The 15,779-nt window shown below is 38.2% G+C and overlaps 1 protein-coding gene across 4 annotated transcripts in view; it reads left to right on the top strand.

The window, feature by feature from the left end:
• The window catches only part of USO1 (USO1 vesicle transport factor), a 97,044-nt gene extending 82,369 nt beyond the window's left edge, over positions 1-14,675 (top strand). For 3 of the 4 annotated variants that reach the window (XM_042936178.1, XM_042936177.1, XM_042936179.1), the window contains 7 exons: positions 773-911; positions 1,888-2,051; positions 2,723-2,812; positions 6,259-6,357; positions 8,384-8,491; positions 9,459-9,674; positions 10,399-14,671. In XM_042936178.1, coding sequence (XP_042792112.1) covers positions 773-911; positions 1,888-2,051; positions 2,723-2,812; positions 6,259-6,357; positions 8,384-8,491; positions 9,459-9,674; positions 10,399-10,488 — 906 coding nt within the window. In that variant the 3' untranslated portion in view covers positions 10,489-14,671. Of the gene's footprint in view, positions 1-772; positions 912-1,887; positions 2,052-2,722; positions 2,813-6,258; positions 6,358-8,383; positions 8,492-9,458; positions 9,675-10,398 lie in introns of all 4 variants that reach the window. The other variant, XM_042936180.1, reaches the window with a different exon arrangement.
• The last annotated feature ends 1,104 nt before the right edge of the window (positions 14,676-15,779 follow it).

Here is a 15,779-nt window from a genome sequence, read left to right as displayed (position 1 = left end):
GAGAATCCATCCTAAGGAAATTCTTCAGAATACAGGGAAATGAAAATATGACTATGATATTTATTGTAATGATAATTATTATCTAGAAAAATGGAAAGCATCCTCGGTGTTGCTTTTGAATATAAATTATATTGCATCTACTGATATTCAGTAAACATTAAAAGTTATGATTGCAAAAAACTAGTAATATGGGGACTTACAATTGAATAGTAAGTAAAGGCTACAGAATGACATATGGACTGAGTGTGACAAGTTTAAAACACTTGGATTGGAAAAAAATTAGAAGAAAGTAAAGAAACAGATCATATCCAACTAGTTACATTAGGGTGGTGAGAGTTGGAAGTTCTTTTTTTTTTTTTGGTTTTCTAAATGTTCTATTCTAGAAATTATCTTTTACGTTAAAAGTAATATAGATGCATGTATACATATACTGAGTTTCTTAAATAGTTTGGTATGAATTTCTTAAATGGTTTGATGGACCATAGAATGGAGTTTTTAAAACTGACCATTCCCCACTCCAGTAATTGCAGTGAGATTGCAGGCTGTGCTATTGTGCTTATTATTAACGGGGCCTTACTGGAAATTTTATGGTTCTGCTACATGTTAGTTGACCTTTGTGCATACATTAATGTATTATTAATGGTTGAGTGATTCTGGAATTGTTGAGTACTTTAACATCATGACCCAGAATGATCTCTGATTTTTAGTTTGCTCATCTTCTTAATGCTAATTAGTATAAATTTAAACACTTGAATTATGTTTTGTTTTACAGGATCTGCAGCTTGAGGAATTAAAGCAGCAAATTTCTACGTTAAAATGTCAAAATGAACAGCTCCAGACAGCAGTCACACAGCAAGTATCTCAGATTCAGCAACACAAAGATCAGTATAATCTTCTTAAAGTACAGCTAGGTAGGTATAACTGGTTGTAACTGTTGTGTCCTCAAAAGCTGGACTGAATCTAACAGGTTATTCTTGCGGACTAGTCTTTCTCTAACCTTAATCACTATAACAAATGTGTAAATCAGAGTTTATAGCACAGGTTTCTTGCTACCTATTTCAGTATCTTTTCCGTTGATTCTCAGCCTTGGCTGCACATTAGAATATCCTGAGATATTTTTTTTCTTTTTTTAATACCACCAATACTGAGACCCCACTCAAATGTTTGATTTTAATTAGTTGGGTTGGAGCCAAGCATTAATAATTATTACAAGCTTCCTGGGTGATTCTGATGTATCGCCAACTGAGCATGACTGCTCTAATCTTTCTGTTTCCTCATCTGCGCAATGGAACTGAGAATAGCATCTGTGTCATCTGAGAATCAGATGAATTAATATATAGAATTCTAGTTCAGTGCCTGGCACAGGTAAGTCAAATGCTTATAAAATAGCATCATCCTGTAGTGCTTATGATTGGAATGCTAGCTATTTAGAAATACAGTTTGTTTTATTTATATGAAGGTGACTAAAATTTTCAGAAAAAATTACCTCTTTTACTTCCTTTATTTATAACAATAATCTGTCAGTTATTGTAGTCCACATAGAATACTATTCCTTTGCGAAGATTTTAAAAGGGATTTTGTTTTCTTATATTAATTGACCAAATTGGAATTGAAACTACTGTAATTCTTAATTGTAGATCACCAAACCATGCAGTTTAGTCTTAATAAGACTATGCTGTGTTTCTCCCCAGAAACCTGAAAATATCATCACTTTACTATTTTTATCAGTACACTGTTCTGCAAAAATGAAATGTGCTTATTACAAAAGTGCCACCAAAGTAATTGAATTAAGGAAATTTTATATTTTTATATTTAAATCTTCTCATTCAAGAAATGAAAAACCTAAGTTTCATGCTGGCTTTTCAAACTTTATTCCTGTTTTAATAGGAAAAGATAATCCGCATCAAGGTTCTTACAGTGACGCGACTCAGATGAATGGCATTCAGCCAGAAGAAGTTGGGAGGTTACGAGAAGAGATAGAAGAATTAAAAAGTAATCAGGAGCTTTTACAAAGCCAGCTGGCTGAAAAGGACTCTCTGATTGAAAATTTGGTGAGTAAATGTTAAAAAAATTTTAAGAGGTCAAGAGCAATTCTCATTATCCTGTTTGTTTATTTTTCTGGATCCTTTAAGCCAAAATATCATCATAAGGCTTTAGAATATGAGCTTTGGGAGGGTTCCTGGCTGGCTCAGTTCGTAGAACATGCTCTCAGAGCCATGAGTTTGAGCCCCACATTCAGCATAGAGTTTACGTTTAAAAAATTAGATTATGAGCTTTGGTGTCAAACTGCCTAAAGCTTCAACACTCCCCAGCTCGTTGAAGTTAAGCAACTTAGTTAACCTCTTTAAACTTTTTTACTGATCTGTAAATTGGTAGTGGTCATATCTGTTTTGGTGTTGAGAGGATTAAATGAGCTACTGTGTATAAAACTCTTTTAATACATGGAAATCACTTAATAAATACTTGGGTTTATGCTCTTTCTCCATATAACTTCAGATAAGTGCTTAGATTTAATAAATACTTGGTATAAGTATAAATTTATTAGCTATTGTAGACAGCGTGTGCTATGTTGAAATTTTATCTTGGATATAAAAACTAAAATGTTGATGTGAAATTTTTGGTAAGCCTCTGTAAGGCATAGCTTATACGTGTATAGTTCTGTTTTGTTTCCTATCTCTTTAGACTAAATTTATTTCATAGTTTATTTCTATGATATTTGTAGAAATCTTCCCAAGCATCACCTGGCACAAATGAACAGTCTTCAGCAACAGCTTCTGCTCAAGATTCTGAACAAATTGCAGAATTAAAACAGGTAATTTTCTGGCTTGATCCAAGTTCTATTTTGTGTTGTTTTAATTATAATAGAGTAACAGCTCTGTAGTTTCACTAATCTGGAACTACTTTTGCTAATGTAAGCAAAATTTTTTTTTTTTTTAACGTTTATTTATTTTTGAGACAGAGAGAGACAGAGCATGAACGGGGGAGGGGCAGAGAGAGAGGGAGACACAGAATCGGAAACAGGCTCCAGGCTCTGAGCCATCAGCCCAGAGCCTGGCGCAGGGCTCGAACTCACGGACTGTGAGATCGTGACCTGAGCCGAGGTCGGACGCTTAACCGACTGAGCCACCCAGGCGCCCCAAGCAAAATTTGATAGTGAAGATAGTTATTTGAAAGTCCAAGAGCTTTTTAAATTATATGGTAATTGGGGGCACCTGGGTGGCTCAGTCAAGCATCTAAGTCTTAATTTCAGCTTGATTTCTCACGGTTCGTGAGATCATGAGATCAAGCTCCGTGTCAGGCTCTGCACTGATAGCATGGAGCCTGCTTAGGATTCTCTGTCTCCCTCTCTCTCTGCCCCTCCCCAGCTCTTTCTGTCTCAAAATAAATAAATAAAGGTAAAAAACATTGTATGGTAATGGTATTTTGCTTTTTGTTAAGTATTTTTATTTTTTAATTGTGTTCTTTTTAACAGATCTGAATATCTCACCCCGGTTATTTGTAGATGATCAGTGAACTAACAATTAAGGAAAATTTAAGTATATTTATAAGCTGCAAATATGAAGATATAAAATCTTATGCCCAATTTTCATTTACTATTGACCATGACAATTGCATACTTGAATGTATTCAGTGTTTAGACCATTTTCTCCAGAAAAATGTTGGTTTTTAGAGTTGGAAAGGGAATAAACTTGTGTATATCTCAGATGACTAGCTAAAAAAAAGAAAAACAAAAATTTTCTGCTAGAGTAATTTATAATATCTAGAAGAGCAAATTAAACTTTTTCCTACTTGGTTATCATAATATTTATAATTCTAGTGTAGGGGCGCCTGGGTGGCTCAGTTGGTTAAGCATCTAGTTCTTGATTTTGGCTTAGGTCCTGATCTCATGGTTCGTGAGATCGAGCCTCTTTTTGGGCTCCAGCCAGGAGCCTGCTAGGGATTCTCTCTCTCCCTCTTTCTCTGCCCCTCCCCTACTTGTGCACACACACTCTCTCTCAAAATAAATAAACTTAAAAAAAAAAATGAAAGTAGGTATGCAGATCTAACTTTATTAATAGAATATATAATATTAAATGTATTTGTTTAATAAGAACTAGAAAAGGGAGAAAGGAATTACTTATGTATAGAATTAAATATTGGAAGAAAAGTCTAGAAAAGTATCAGATTGCTCCTTAGTATACTATCCCTAAACAAGTTGAGTTTTTTCCTTTTAAATTTTTCTTTCTTTCCTCTTTTTTATTCTATCCTACCCTTCTTCCTTCCTTTCTTATAAAAAGAATGTATGTTTTTTTCTTTTAAAAAACAAAAAGTAATACTAAAGGAAGAAGTCAACGGCCCAGACAACCTAAATTCACTTCCTTCTCCTCTTCTAGTCATCTGGTCCTAGCCCACTGACATGGCTGATCCAAGAGAGGAGTGACCGTACACAGAGAAACTGTGTCATATTTTGATAAAATCCATGTACCCCAGAGTAGATTCTACAGTCAGGCTTTAAAAATAATAATAATAATTTGTCATTAAGGATTTACAATATTTACAATATTTGTCCACAGTGTTTTATTCTTGTGAGGAAAATTAATATACTGTTTGGGTTTTATTAAGTCTACCTACACTAGAGCTATATTAAAATTAAAGGGAATTAGTTATTAATAAATGATCTTAGTTTATAAATCCCAAGTAAAAATTTTTACTCTTTGTGTTTCCCAGTGAAACTTTAGCTAGATATTTCTGTGCGTTGTTGGCACAGAGCCTGACGTGGGGTTCAATTTCACGAACCATGAGACCATGACCTGAGCCAAAATCAAGAGTTGGACACTTAACCGACTGAGCCACCCAGGCACCCCCTTTCTGCAATTTATTTTCTTTTTCAATTTTACATTGTTAAAAAGGATACATATTTTTAAAAGATGTATTTTAAATTATAGTTTTGTTTCTTTTTTTGACAGTTTTGTTTCTTACATAGTAAAATACTGTATAAAAAGAAAACTAAAATTGTCCATAATCTTAGTGTCTATGTAACTCATTTAACTGAAAAAAAAAAAATCCAAGGAAAGCCACATATGTACATGATAGAAAGGTTTAAGAGAATAAATTAGCTTTTTACATGACAGCATCCCACCACTTACCCAACGTCTACAGGTGTTGCCAAATATTGTGAGGGGGATTCCCTTCATTGAGAACCATGGTTATAATCGCCTTTCTTTCCCTGTGCATTTCTGGTGGGGAGAGGGCAAGAAAGTTGGGAATTTCATTATTAATGACATGTAAACTTTGAATTAATTCCCTCCTTTTCACTACAGTACTGACTTCTTTCATCTATCTTTTGTGGTCTGGGGTCTAAAAATATCCTATTTTCCCTTTGCAAATAATAAACCCCAGTCTTTGGCCAAGAGAAGAACAGTTGCTTGATACATGAGATTGGGACAGGGATCTGGTGGTCTTCCTAAGCAGACTTTGAACCAGTCCTGCTGTTTGGTTTTTTGTTTTTTGTTTTGTTTTTAATGTCTATTCATTTTTTGAGAGAGAGAGCACAGGGGAAGGGCAGAGAGAGAGGGAGACACTGAATCCAAAGCAGGCTTCAGGCTCCAAGCTGTCAGCACAGAACCCGACGCGGGGCTCAAACTCAAGAACCTCTATGTCACGACCGGAGCCAAAGTTGGACACTCAACCAAAGTGAGCCACCCAGGCACGCCTCGACCAGCCCTGCTGGTTTTGACCCCATTTTTACCCACACTTTCAGAGATATCTGATGGTACCAGTTCCCAAGCCTTTAACAGTTGTGCCTTGTAAGTCAGGTAGCAGCTGGGCTTTCTCAAGTGTCAGTTAAGTTGTCTTTCTCAGGTGTGCTGTCTCAGTTACCGCTGTCATTTGTTTACTGAAATTCCTCAATTTTATTGCTCTTTTTTCTTTCATTCTCTTTCACCTTGTGGGTTTCTCCCTCCCTCTCTCTCTTCCTTTTATCCATCCTTCCTTCCTCCCTCCCTTCCTTCCTCTTTCCCTTCATCCCCTACTTTGTGATTTTTTACATGGACTCTCAGGAGAAGTCAGAGGTGAATATGTATCACAAACTTGCTTAATTCTCTAGCTTGACGCCAAAGTTCAGGAATGGTTTTTTAGAATTAGATTTTCAAACTTGGAAGTTGTGATTTTAGAAAGGTCAAGAAAGGAAATAATTTTAAATTTCTTCCTGTAACTAGATATTTCCTTGATGCAATTAATGCTATTTAATGTTACAACTCAACTATTTTTGTCTCTTAGGAACTGGCAACATTAAAGTCTCAGTTAAACTCACAATCTGTGGAGATCACCAAACTGCAGACAGAAAAGCAGGAGCTGTTACAGAAAACAGAAACGTTTGTGAGTTAATTATTACTTTTTTTTCCCTGAAAAATAGTTAACACAAGGTTAGGATGTTATTTCTCAGCCACTATGTAAAAGAAGCAAATGTGTCAGACTGCACCTTCCCTTTTAGGTTGCTTACTAGCCAGAGTTCTGGTCACATAAGCTTCTTGGCCATGGTGACAGCCATATTAGAGTCAGACTCACCATATCAGTATAATCCATTATTTGATGGTTCATTTTGCTGGTATTTTATATTTTATCCCATCTGTGTCCCCTTCAGTCCAAGCTGACAGGTTTTCTGCTGGTATAAAATTCTTAAAAACCCCATGCAATACACAGGGATCCAAGCCATTGGATAAGAAGGCCCTCTGGATCTTTCCTAGATAATCGCATCTCTATTTCAGCTTCTACTCAAATGGTTGATTGCGTCCATGAGTCACAAAAGTAACTTCTTTACAAATGGGAGTCCAGCCACATCCTTGATATTTCAGCACAACACACTTTGTCATTTATTACAATAGGAATAGGCTATTTTCTAAATCTTCATGTTCTGATCCCTTTTGCTTAACAGTTCCTTCTGAAATGTATCTCTCTCAGGGAGCCTGGGTGGCTTAGTCAATTGACTCTTGATTTGGGCTCAGACCATGATCCCAGAATTGTGGGATCAAGCCCCATGTCAGGCTCGTTCTCTCTCTCTCTCTCTCTCTCTCTCTCTCTCTGTCTCTCTCCCCCGCCCCCTCTCCCTCTCCCTCTCTCCCCCCCCCCCCGCCCCACCCCACTGCCCCTCTCCCCTGCTTGCATATTCTCTAAGATTAAAAAAAAAATGTATCTCCTGTCACATTTTATTGTAAGCAGCAAGGAGAAACCAGGCCATGCCTTTCTTTAACACTTTGCTTAGAAATCTCCATGAAATATCCAAGTTCATCACTTACAAATTCTACTTTCTACAAAGCACTAAAACATAATTCAGCCAGTTTCTTTGACACTTTATAACAAGGATCTCTTTCTTCTACTTTCCAGTAACATGTTCTTCATTTCCATCTCAGGCAAACAACCTTTCCATCCGTATTTCTACCAATATTCTCTTCACAATGATGTTTTCTCCAAGGCCATAGAAGCTTTCTCTCTAGCTCCCCTTTCTTTCTGAGCCCTCACCAGAATTGCCCTTAATGTCCATATTTCTAGTGACAGTCTCTTTGGGGCAGTTTAGGCTTTGTCTGACATGCATCTCAAAACTCTTCTAGCTGCTACCAGTTCTGAAGACCCTTCCACATTTTTCAGGTATTTGTTACATCAGCACCCTCCTTCCCAGTACTTTAAAAAAAAAAAAAAAAAAAGGTGGCGAAAGATTAGAAAACTATCATTTAATGGGGCGCCTGGGTGGCTCAGTTGGTTAAGCATCCGACTCTTGATTTAGGCTCAGGTCGTGAGTCATGATCTCATGGTTCATGGGTGACAGCCCCACAGCACAGAGCCTGCTTGGGATTCTCTCTCTGCCCCGACCCCTGCTCTACCTCTCAAAAATAAATAAATAAACACTAAAAAAAAAACATTATGATTTAAGAACACTTCCTATTAGCACTTAAGAAAATCTTAGCATTTTATCAATTTATGTCATTTAGCTCTCTTTCCTCACCTGTCTCTCTGAGAAGATAATGTGGACTTAAGTTCTAGAAATTTCCTGAGGAAAGGGCTTTGAAAATTTTTCTCTGCCTATTAAATGCTATGTTATAGCTGTAGTCTGACCTTGAGGCTGCTTAACCCAGCTCTCCTCATGCTCCATGGAGGTCCAATGCTGCACCCGATCCTGACCCAGCCTCCTGCTCTGCTGTAGGGACTGCCCGTCTTTCCGGGGAGAGCGCTTCAGTGCGTGTCAGTATACATAAGGAATTCTACAGTTCTGCAGTACAGGAATTGTATTTCTGCTATTGGGCATAGTTTCCAAATAGTGAGAAAATTCAATAACCTTTGGAATTGCCTGTTGCCTGTAACTTTAAAGGAACTCCCCCCCCCCCCCCCCCCCGCCAATTTCTACCTTCAGGCAAAACCAGCCCCTGTACCAGGAGAGAGTGAAGCTGTAGCAGCTGCAAAGACGACGGACGTGGAAGGAAGACTATCAGCATTATTACAGGAAACGAAAGAATTAAAGGTTGCTTTTTGGTGAAACTCTTGCTTGTTGCGTATTCTAGGAAATGACTCCAGGAAATTTGATTGTATTTCATTTAACGTCCCCAATTCTTCGATTTATGAGGAAAGCTAATGGGGTATAATTTTATCTCACAGCATGGCCATTGCTATTTGGATGAGTAAAGATGGCACAAGTGAAGCCTTTTTAAATGCCATTTCAAATGATGACATCATATATATAAAGTAAGACTGTATATGATGTACTTTGAAAGTGGAAATCATTTAAAGTTTAGTTTTCTTGTCAATGTCTAATCACAATAAGAAATAAAGAGCACAGCTTGGGCTAAAACCCAAGCCACATGTGGGCTTCTCTTCAAGCTAAGGACACGGGCACATTAAATCCTGCCAGCCTATTTAGTGTGACAGAGAAATCAGAATAAATAACATAAAGAGAGGAATGAGGTAGAAATAATAAAACTAAAAGGGAATTTTTTATTCATATAAAAAAATGCAAAAGGGAAGGTAATGTGTGATTGTGCCTTTTGGATAGTGATCAAATTACTTTATCTTTAAGCTGTAGATTGTATGCATGAAGTTGGGCTAAAAAAAATTTTAACCCGAGTTCTAATTTCTGATGCTGATCAGGCCTCTGCTGTAAAATGTTTTGTGTCTTTATTCTTACAGTTATCTGAAATGGTATTATCTCTTAGGATTTTTGAAAAATAGCTCATTAAAACTAGTTTTTGGATATTAAACTGTATCTTTTCATAATAACCATCTTTGATGTATATAGCCTAACATAAATTCTCTTGTTACTGGATGAGTGTGTGTGTGTGTGTTCTATTCCTAAAACCTCCACCGCCAAACTCCTCAGATCATCACAGAAAGAATGAACCTAAAAAAAGAAAAAGAATGAGCCTATTTGTTAAAAATCCTGTGAGAATGAATGCTAATCTTAGATCAGTTGATTTTCACCTTTCTTTTCCCAGAATGAAATTAAAGCTTTGTCTGAGGAAAGAGCTGCTATTAAAGAGCAGCTGGATGCATCTAACAGCACCATTGCCATTTTACAAAATGAGAAAAACAAACTTGAGGTGGATGTTACAGATTCTAAAAAAGAGCAAGATGATCTGTTGGTGCTGTTGGCTGATCAGGATCAGAAAATATTTTCATTAAAGAATAAACTCAAGGAACTTGGTCACCCGGTAAGATTGAAATCTTTCCAAAAATTATATCTGTACATACATATGTATATATGTATGTGTTTTTTTAAGTTTATTCTGAGAGAGAGAGAGAGACCATGTACAAGCAGGGGAAGGGCAGAGAGGAGAGACAGAATCCCCAGGCAGGCGCCACACTATCAGCACAGAGCCTGATGCAGGGCTTGAACTCACAAACTGTGAGATCATGACCTGAGCCGAAATCAATAGTCGGATGCTTAACTGACTGTGCCACCTAGGTGCCCCTATATTTTTAAAAATTGTACTGTAGCATGGAAGTGTTGTGCCTAGATATCCATTATTACAGGCGTAAATATGTAGGTACACGAATGAGGTATCATGTGCATTGCTTTCATGGTGTTCAGTGAATTGATGTAAACCATACAGGCACAGTTTCCAGTATTTGTTAACTGGCTCTCTTTTGGGCTTTGAGCCTAGTAATGAATTGATTTGGTCCTGTGGTCATAAGACTCTCATTATCCAGATGTGCCATTCTCTTTTGTCATGTTTGGTCCAGATTTGTGTGTAGACAGGTATGACCTGTTAAGCTGTATATCTCCTCTCATATTATCATCATCAAGGAAATCAGATGGCTTGTAATCTGCTACAGTTACTGGAATAAAGAATTTATCAAGTGGTACGTGTCATTACATGTTGAAAATGAAGTGAACAAATCTTAACAGTGTTCAAATGTACATATTCCCTTTAGGTTGAAGAAGAGGATGAACTTGAATCCGGAGACCAGGATGATGAGGAAGACGAAGATGAAGATAATGGCAAGGACCAGGGTCCTATCTAGCTTTAAATCTCTAGGAATGGTAGAGACTATATTGTAACTTTGAAGATGGAGTCTTAAGACAGTGCTTTGGTTTGCCTCCACAGAAAATAAAGATTTAGAAACCCAAATGGCAAATACTCACTAATAAGACTATTGATGTATTTTTTAATGATGCCACCCATGTTGAACACCCTAAAACTAACTTCCTGCAGAACACACATCTTTTATTGAAATTCATCTGAATTGTTCCGAATGATAATTTGCGAAGAGCTTCAGACACTAAAAATACACCATTTTAAAGCATGTGGTGGCAGTGCTATTTGCCTTAGTTTATTGGTTGTTTACCTATGTTCTGTATTAGTCTATTATTTTCACTTTTCAGAATACGTGACTTTAAGTACTAACACATTTGATTTAATGTGTATTGGAATCATTGTTTCTAAATTCAGCATTGGGCTTCTTAGGTAATGATTTCCCTTTAAAGAAATGGATTTACTGAAAGGCAAGATAGCATGGGCTGGGGCATAATATAGATCGTCAGCCCTCCATCCAGTGTGACTCCTAAGATGGGCAGGATAGGACCGTTTAGAATGAGTGCCTTGACACCTGATATGGCTGCACTCTGTATTGTTTTTCAGGGAAGACACCGAAGGACACTCACAGATGAGGAGGGTGTTTCTCAGAACGTTTTGCAACAGTGTATTAGCATGCCATTGGGTTGGGTTGGGTTTTATTTTAAGCTAAACTTTAAAACATTACAAAATAACAGCTCATACAACTCAGATTTAGTATTGTTGTCTGATTATCATAAAACATAGTATGGTCCTAGTTTTAAAAAGACCCAAACTATGATTTATATAATTTATTGGCATTTTTGCTGAATAGGTTTAAGTCAGATAATAGATTTTTAAAAAGCAAATGAAGCAATGTGTCAAAATTTAATGTTTCATAATAAAAATAGATACTATGTTCACTTAATCCCTGGTCATGGTTCCCTTTTTTAGATTTTGAGGAAAGTATTTTATTCTTAATAAAAGTTGAAGCAGGTGGAAGTGGTAAGAGGAATTCTCTTACTAAAAGTACGTTATAACTGAGGAGTCTTACTGTTCAGAACTAATGAGGATTCTGTAAAACTGGAGGTACTAATTGAAGCAGAAGCAGAAGAGGTTGGAGAAGGGTTTGGATATTTCTAAATTGATCAATGGAGTTCTTTGCAATGATTTCCATTTAAAGAAGGAGGTTTACTTAAAGGCAAGACGGCAAGAGTTGGGGGATAACGTGATTCATCTGCCTCCTGACCTCAGGAATAGTTTGAGCAGTACACTGAGGGGCACAGACTTTTGAAAGAGGAGAAGTGTCTTCCTGTGTCCTGAAAAGGGAGATGGCTGTGTGATACAGAGCACCTGAGAGGGCCCCACTGTGCTTCTTACCCCTTGCCATCCGAGAACCACATGACTATTACTGGACCATAAAATCTTCCTAAAGTTGACACCACGAAATGAACAAATGGTTAATGACTGTATTTTACGCTTTTGTTACAAGGATAAAGAAAAATAGGTCAGGAGTATGAATAAGACTCCTATAGATAACAATACCAAAGATCTTCAGAAAGAAACCTCTGCAAAATCAGTGATCGTTTACCAAAATTCAGTCATTCAGGCAGGCCCGGAGTAGAGAAGATGCGTGGAGGCTTCGTAGCAGTTTAGACTGGAGCCCAAAGGGATATCTTCCTAACTGTAGCCACAGGTTTTTTTTGCCTGGATTCCTTCTAGAGCCTCCTAAAGTGTCTGCCTCCAGGCTGGTTGTTGCCTCTCTACCCCTCGCTCCCACCATCCTCTCTTTTACACTTTCCAAAATGGAGAAAAGACCACAGTTGTCTACTGTCACAGCCCTTAGCCAGGTGGATAAGCCCCTCTGTACTCCGCTGCTCGCTAAATTTCCCTTTGAGTATATTTTACAATCACACAAAGATATTTGCTGCTTTTTCATTTCTAACTGTGCTTTTGCACATGTTCTCTCCCCCGCCCATGTGCGAGCCCACTCAGTAAAGACAGTTTCCATGTACAGAGAGCTACAGTAGTGGAGCATTTGTCATAAAGTGCAACACACATTTGTCCTGATGGCTTGAAATTTTATTCAAGTGTGGCGTATACCTCTAGCGCCTCTGAAAGAAAAGAATAATCACCCAAAGTTACTATAAGAGCTAAAGTAACTACTCACATTTGACAGGTTTAAGTTACTAGTCTGAAATTCTGCTGATAGAATATCAAAGCCTTAAGTTTCAAAGTTTTGTTGCGGCCAGGTAAGGGCCGCATAATGCTCATTAAAACCAAAAATCTGTACCATTAGAGCAAAATTCAGTGAATTTGAGTGTGTAACGTGCTGGGTACCTCTGCAGGCACTGGGGATATAGCAGTGAATAAGGCGAAGTCCCTTTCCCATATAACTTACATCATGGAGGAGTCAACGGCAGTAAACAAGTACCTAAGACAGTGTCAAGTGCTGTGTGGCTTCCGGAAAGGAGTTTGCATTTTCTTCTGAGTTTGATGGGAAGCCAGAGGAGTGATCAGGTCTGACTTCTGGTTCGTAGATTACGTTCTGTCGCAAACTGCCTGTGGGAGGAGACCGTTGCCCCTGTCTAAGCAAGAGCAGATGTAGTTCAGGCTACATGGTAGGAGTGGAGGTATCTAAAGCGGTAGGATTGGGCATATGTTTTACAGGTCGGGCTGAGAGGACTTGTTGAATTGCATGTGTGGGGAGCAGGGGCGTAAGAGAAGTCAAGAGTAACCCCCAGAGAAAGGTGGTGGCTCTTGCTGAGCTCAAGAACACTGGAGGAGCCGGTTCCGAGTGCTGATCCAGAATTGTGTTCTGAGGCTTGCTAAATCTGAGACACACAGGTAGATAGATTTACACAAGTAGAAGGGTTGTATCAGATGGATAGAGAAATTTGGAGTTCATTAGGACTGCAAAAATAGCATATGGATGATATTTAAGTCCATCCAGCAGGATAAGTTCTTGCAGGGGATGAGTGTAGAGAGAAGGCAGCCAAGAGCTGAGGCTTTGGGCAACTCAGTCTTTAGTGGTAAGGAAGGAATCTTTAATGTTCAGTGCACTGTGTGGTAATCTTAACCCAGAGCAAATTTGAGCCTTGGAACTAAAGGGAAAACTGAGAAACCTGTGAGCTTTAAATCGATTTCCTACTGTCTTTTGGAAAATAAAAACTTAATTCATTTCAGAACTGCTTTAATGAGACATTCTGTTGATGCAGAAATCTGCCCTGCTAACCAAATAGAAGATAAGTATCCGAAAATATTCTTTAATTGCATGATATCATTTGAAAGGTGTGTGTTTTTTAATGCACGTTATTTTATCAGATTGCCCCCTTAGTGGATTATTGACTTGCCTCTCTACCAGAAACCCTGAAGAGAAGTGATGGTTCCAATTTTTCTGTCTACAACTCAGAAACTTTAGGATTTTCTGTAATCTTTCAAAATGCAAATTAAGCCAGAGGGAAAACATTAAGGTGTGACACATATATCTATCTTAAGATGTGGTTTCCCTTCCTGCAAATTAACTAATTTTGTCTAGACAGAGGTTTTCTCCATACACACCATAAGCAATTGTGACCAGTTGTTTTAGCTTGAAAAAACTTTTACACACTGACCTTGGTACAATTACATACTACTTTTGATTTCACTCACTGCAACACAAGACCACTCTATAATTACATTTTTCCACCTATGAGGGTGTAAGCACATGAATTTCTAATATCGGGTTTACTTCTCATTTTCCAGTTCTGGCTTTTAATTCTAGATTTACTCAAATAAATAAATAAGTACATACATATACAAATTTATTCTCTAAATCTAGAGAAATATGTATAGTGGTGAAGCTTGCCATTTTGTGGCTCCTCACTTAAAGTTTTTTCACTTTCTCTGTGACATTTCATGCTTCTCCGGCCCCTGTCAAACAGCTTGTTTCCTCATCACAGAGACGGTGAGACAGATGCCAGTTAGTTGCTGTGGTGGCCTTCGGGTGCACTTTCTGTCAGCATGTTTAAAAGTAGGATGCGCTGAATAAAAGCTTAAGTATTACTTAGGTTTCTGTACCACATTACAAATTACCACAAATTTAGCAACTTAAAAACTACACACATCGTCTCACAGTCTTTGGGTCAGGAGTCTGGACACAGCTTAACAGGGTCCTCTGCTCCGGATCACAAGGCTGCGATCAGGGTTCTGCCAGGCTGTGTTCTCATCTGCAGGCTCCTCTGGGGGGCGGGGGGGGAGGGGGGAGAACCGGCTTCCAAAGCTCATTCACATTGATGGTGGAATTCATGTCTTTATAGCTTTAGAACTGATGGCTTCAGTTTCTTGCTGGGCAGTTGGCTAGAGTCTTCCCTCAGCAACTAATGGTCACTCGTAGTTCCTTGCCTCATGGGATCCTTCAGCATGCTCACTTAACTTTATCAGACCAGCAAGGGGAATCTGTAGCTCCAGTCAGGTGGCCAGGCTGAGTCTCAATACAAAATACTGTAATCACAGAGCAGCATCCATTACTTTGGCATATTCTATTGGCTAAAGGCAAGTCAGGTCCTGCCCGTGTGTGGGAAGGAATTAAACAAAGGAATGAATGGGAGGTGGAGCTTATGGGATGCCACATACTTTTACCTTCTTGAACCTTAATTCTTAATCTGTCAAATATTCTCAGAATAAGGTGGGAGGGGCGCTACCTTTGGAAGGGGGTAGTAAATTTGATAGCAGATGTTTGTATGAAACCCTATCTTATTTAATTCCAGGCTGGGATCTTTGCAAATGGACAAAATAGATCAGAGTAACGATCACATTGGTCAATGATATAACAGTATGAAGCTACCAACCACAGTTCAGATGTTTGTATCACGTATGTGTGTCTTCAGGCCAATTCTCTTCTCTGGGCTTTACTGTCTTTGACTGGTATTACAAGAACACCTCAAACCCAACATATTAAAAACCAAATCCACGTTCCTCCTTTCCCCAAATCTGGTCCTCTTGTAGGCTCATCCCAGGTGAACAGCACCATCCTTTGACCTGATTGTACAAATGAAATTTCAGACTCATCCTTAATACCTGCCTCTCAACTTTGGTTTTAATGCCTAAGAAGTTCTCATTTCTGTCCATTTTCTTCCATTTTGCCATTATTCAGTCCTTGGCTCTTCTCAAGTGTTTGCTCTATTCAAGTTTGGATGTGTTTGTTTAATCCGTTTAATCATATTTGAAGTTTATTCCATCCATTGCTATTTCAATGGATTTCTCATTGAAGGACTCTTCTCT

Source organism: Panthera leo, chromosome B1 (genome assembly GCF_018350215.1).
Source record: "Panthera leo isolate Ple1 chromosome B1, P.leo_Ple1_pat1.1, whole genome shotgun sequence".
Taxonomy (NCBI): domain Eukaryota; kingdom Metazoa; phylum Chordata; class Mammalia; order Carnivora; family Felidae; genus Panthera; species Panthera leo.
This window is presented reverse-complemented; position numbering and strand designations above follow the sequence as displayed.